Source organism: Schistocerca piceifrons, chromosome 2 (assembly GCF_021461385.2).
Source record: "Schistocerca piceifrons isolate TAMUIC-IGC-003096 chromosome 2, iqSchPice1.1, whole genome shotgun sequence".
NCBI classification, from domain to species: domain Eukaryota; kingdom Metazoa; phylum Arthropoda; class Insecta; order Orthoptera; family Acrididae; genus Schistocerca; species Schistocerca piceifrons.
In genome coordinates this window covers 1,015,740,135-1,015,743,782 of record NC_060139.1, presented here as the reverse complement: position 1 = coordinate 1,015,743,782, position 3,648 = coordinate 1,015,740,135, and the positions used below count along the sequence as shown (strand labels likewise).

General features: G+C 41.9%; 1 protein-coding gene across 1 annotated transcript; it reads right to left on the bottom strand.

The window, feature by feature from the left end:
- On the bottom strand, nt 1-3,038 carry LOC124776080 (RNA-binding protein 25-like). Its single transcript, XM_047250923.1, has 3 exons — nt 2,040-3,038; nt 1,403-1,502; nt 1-86 (listed from the first exon to the last, which is right to left on the bottom strand). Exons 1-3 carry the CDS (start codon nt 3,036-3,038, stop codon nt 1-3), a joined length of 1,185 nt encoding a protein of 394 aa, XP_047106879.1.
- Between the last annotated feature and the right edge of the window lie 610 nt (nt 3,039-3,648).

The window sequence follows — 3,648 nt, the reverse complement described above, 5'->3', positions numbered from 1 at the left end:
TTATATTTTTCTTTCCTTTTCTGAGCGCACCTGGTAAGGTTGCACCTTGCTTTTCTTATCTTCTGTGCTTATATACAATGTATAACCTGAAAAATTTATTTAACTCTCCAAATGTTCGTAAAAAACTTTTTCCTTCTTGGGCCAAGGAATGGAGTATGAGGCTCGACAGTAAGTTTTGTGAGGCTTTACCTCGATATTGTACTGATATCCCTTAACAATTCCTGGTCGTTCTGAAAATACATCTGCATAATTAGATAATAACTGTACCAAATCCTGCTGTTGCATAGAGTTCAAATTTTCGGACTGTGATACTTTGTTCACAAGTGCGTCCACATTTGCTTTTAATTGATCATCTTGTACGTCAGGATAATAGAGATTCTGACCTAGACAATGATTGTCTAAATGTAGTATCCACTGATTCCTACACCTTATGTTAATAGCGTTACAATTAGGTACAGGTACCTCTTCAGATCTGAGCATGGACAATTCTATTCTCCTACCAGCATTCATCAAGCTTAATTTTCCCCGAGAAAGGTCGATTATTGCGTCCCTTTCTCTTAAAAAATCTACCCCCAAAATGCAGGCTACCTTTAAACCCTTTACTACCAGGAATGAGCACGCTATGGCTTCATCCCCTACATACATCTCTACCCGCACTTGGAGTTTAATTATTTGTCGCTGTGCACTTATGGCTCCAGTGACTTTACAATTATTCACGGGAAAAGTCAGCATACGCCTTTCCTTCCCCAGTACTTTGAATAAGTCCATACTCATAACACTGACAGTAGCACCTGTATCTACGACCGCTTGCACATCAATATTGTTAATTTTGATCTCTATTATCGCTTGTACTTTGTCTTTGTGCTCCTTTATGCACGTAGATGGTTCAGTTATTAATTCATCTCCCATCTGTACTCCGTCATTATACCTAAGGATACAGATTTTGTTCGGTGTTTTGTTCTGTGTCGGGCTGCTCTCACTCCAAACCTCAGCCGACGATGGAGAGCGTATCTCGGCTGCATCTAGTTTGTTGAATTATTGCTAGTGGATGGGCGTGGCTGCTCTGTGTCACTGACCTCCACTATGTGCACGTTGTGTTGCGTCGGCCGCCACGGTTGCGCAATTGGCGCATTTTGTGGTGGCGGTCGGTTATTGTCATACCTATCACTGTTTTGCCGGTCCGGACTGGACCTCTGGTTCTGCGGCCAAGTTCGGTTTGCATCATTATAAGTATTACTATTGCTCGGCCCCCTGGCATTTTTCCATCTATTATTGCTTGGTGGGCCTGTCTCATACCGGTCATCGAACCTCCTTTTCCGGTCATTATTCACCGGCGGACTATTGCCGTTCCGGTCTCTACCTCTATTTCCGTTTTGTGCATACTCTTGTCTCCTATTATTACCTCCGCCGTTTCCATTACTTGGTGGAGGCGTGTTATTTCTACCATTTCTATAACCATTTCCGTTACTTCTAGCCTGTTCAGAGGCTGCCTTAACATCCTCCTGAATCAGGTCAATTGAGTCCAGAACAGACAAGAAATGTTCCATATCATTTTCAGGCACGTGTATAAGTTTTTCCTTTACATGTATCGGCAAGTGTGACTTCAAAAGTCTGATCAAATCCCGGGATGAAATCTGTTCGTCCCAGTAACGGGTCTTATTAATGTACTTCTCGAAATATTTTCGCAAATTGCCTAGTCGTGGAGAATACGGCTCTGGATTATATACCTCCTTCCGTAATCTCTCCTGGATACATGTTGACCAATATTTGGCCAAGAATGCTTTTTCAAATTGCTCATATGTATCACAACTGTCAGCTGCTTCGGTTGCCCATAATGCAGCATCTCCTTGTATGTAAGACATAACGAACTGTATTTTCTGGGTATGACTCCAAACGCTAGGCAAAATGTTTCTAAATCCCTTGATAAACACTACAGGGTGAACAGATTTCTTCTCCGTTGTAAAGATCTGAAACTGTCGGTTCCTAATCAAGCTTTCTTCAATCACTACTTTGGAATGACATTTATTTGTTTCGCTTACATTGGTTGCCTGTTCTGTCTCGCAGTCGCAATTTTTTACTGCAGTATTTATATGCCTATCATTGTTGGACCTGGCTGGCGTGACATACGCCCGTGCCTCGTCGTGCCGCAAGCTAAGCTCCATCTCGGCAAGACGACGGTCCACACTCCGCTGCCACAGCGGAATGTCTTTGTGCACTATCCTTTTTAGATCTTGCACATCCGCACTTGAGCCTACATCTCTGGCCTCAATTGCGGCGTGCACTTTCTGATCTATTTCTTTTATGACTTCATTTTCTACTTTGTGCACTTGTTCGATCACTTTGTTCTCAATTACTTGAGTTGTGTCAATTTCTAGTTGTTCGACCCTATTAGTCAGGACACTGATTTCCTCTACTATATTGGCGTTAGCCACTTGAACACTATCTACTCTTTCGCTTAATTCTTGCACCGTTTTGGGTATGGTTTCATATTTTTGTTTCAAACTAACAATCTCACTTTGCATAACTTCTAAAGTTTGCATCAACTGCAAGTCCCTCTCATGCAGGCGTCGGTCACGCTCTGCTTGTTTAGCATCACGTTCTCTATCGCGCTCTGCTTGTTTGGCAAATTCAGCTACCAATCTCTGGTCACGCTCTGCTTGTTCAGCATCACGTTCTCTATCGCGTTCTGCTTGTTTAGCATCACGTTCTCTATCGCGTTCTGCTTGTTTAGCATCACGTTCTCTATCACGCTCTGCTTGCACACGTACAAATTCAGCTTGGAAATTGAGCATGCGCTCGAACATAACTCTTAATGATTGCACTTCTGACACCTCACCACTCTCTGGTCCGTGTCCAGTGCTTGCGGATGGCACAGTATTTCCGCTATCAACTGAATCACTGGGTGGCAATGGCAACATTTCTTGTCCTTCTGCCCCCAGATTCTCACATTGTACTTCCTGAACTACGTCACTAACATTACTTTGTGTCCCACTTTCCAACTCGGTATCACTACTTACTGACTGTTGCTCATTATCCATGTTGATATCTTTCTGACTACGCAATCTAACCATAGTAAACAAAAGAAATAAAATCTGAACTAAATATCCTAACACTCAGGTTTCACTGACATAATCACACAAGAAATGGACATTAACTAATACACACTTACTATATACTACAATGACTAACTACCTAAATGTCCTGTTGTTTTAAAACAAAGTACTAACAACAAGCACACCACTAATGATCCGAGAACACCACACTGAGGCTACTTTACTACCCACAGGACAACTACACTCTAGCTTTACCTTTTGGTGATCTATCTTGGGTGCAGCTGCCCCCTGATATTGTGGTAGGTAATTAATTTTTCGAAATATTGAGCTCTCTTCTTCAGCTTGCCTCTGGGTACATAGTGTTCTCATGCAAAAAATCATACACAGGTATTACCACACAATATTGGTTATGCAATACATACAATACATAGAAAAATTATTAAATGTTCTGCAACAAAGTTCGACTATATTAATTCCCTAGTTATCTCACGGGTATTTAGTGGCCACTGCATATTCTGGCCCCACGTTGGGCGCCAATTTAACGAAATCGTCTATCGAAATGAATGGGATTGATTTGAAATTTCGTTAAAGAAGA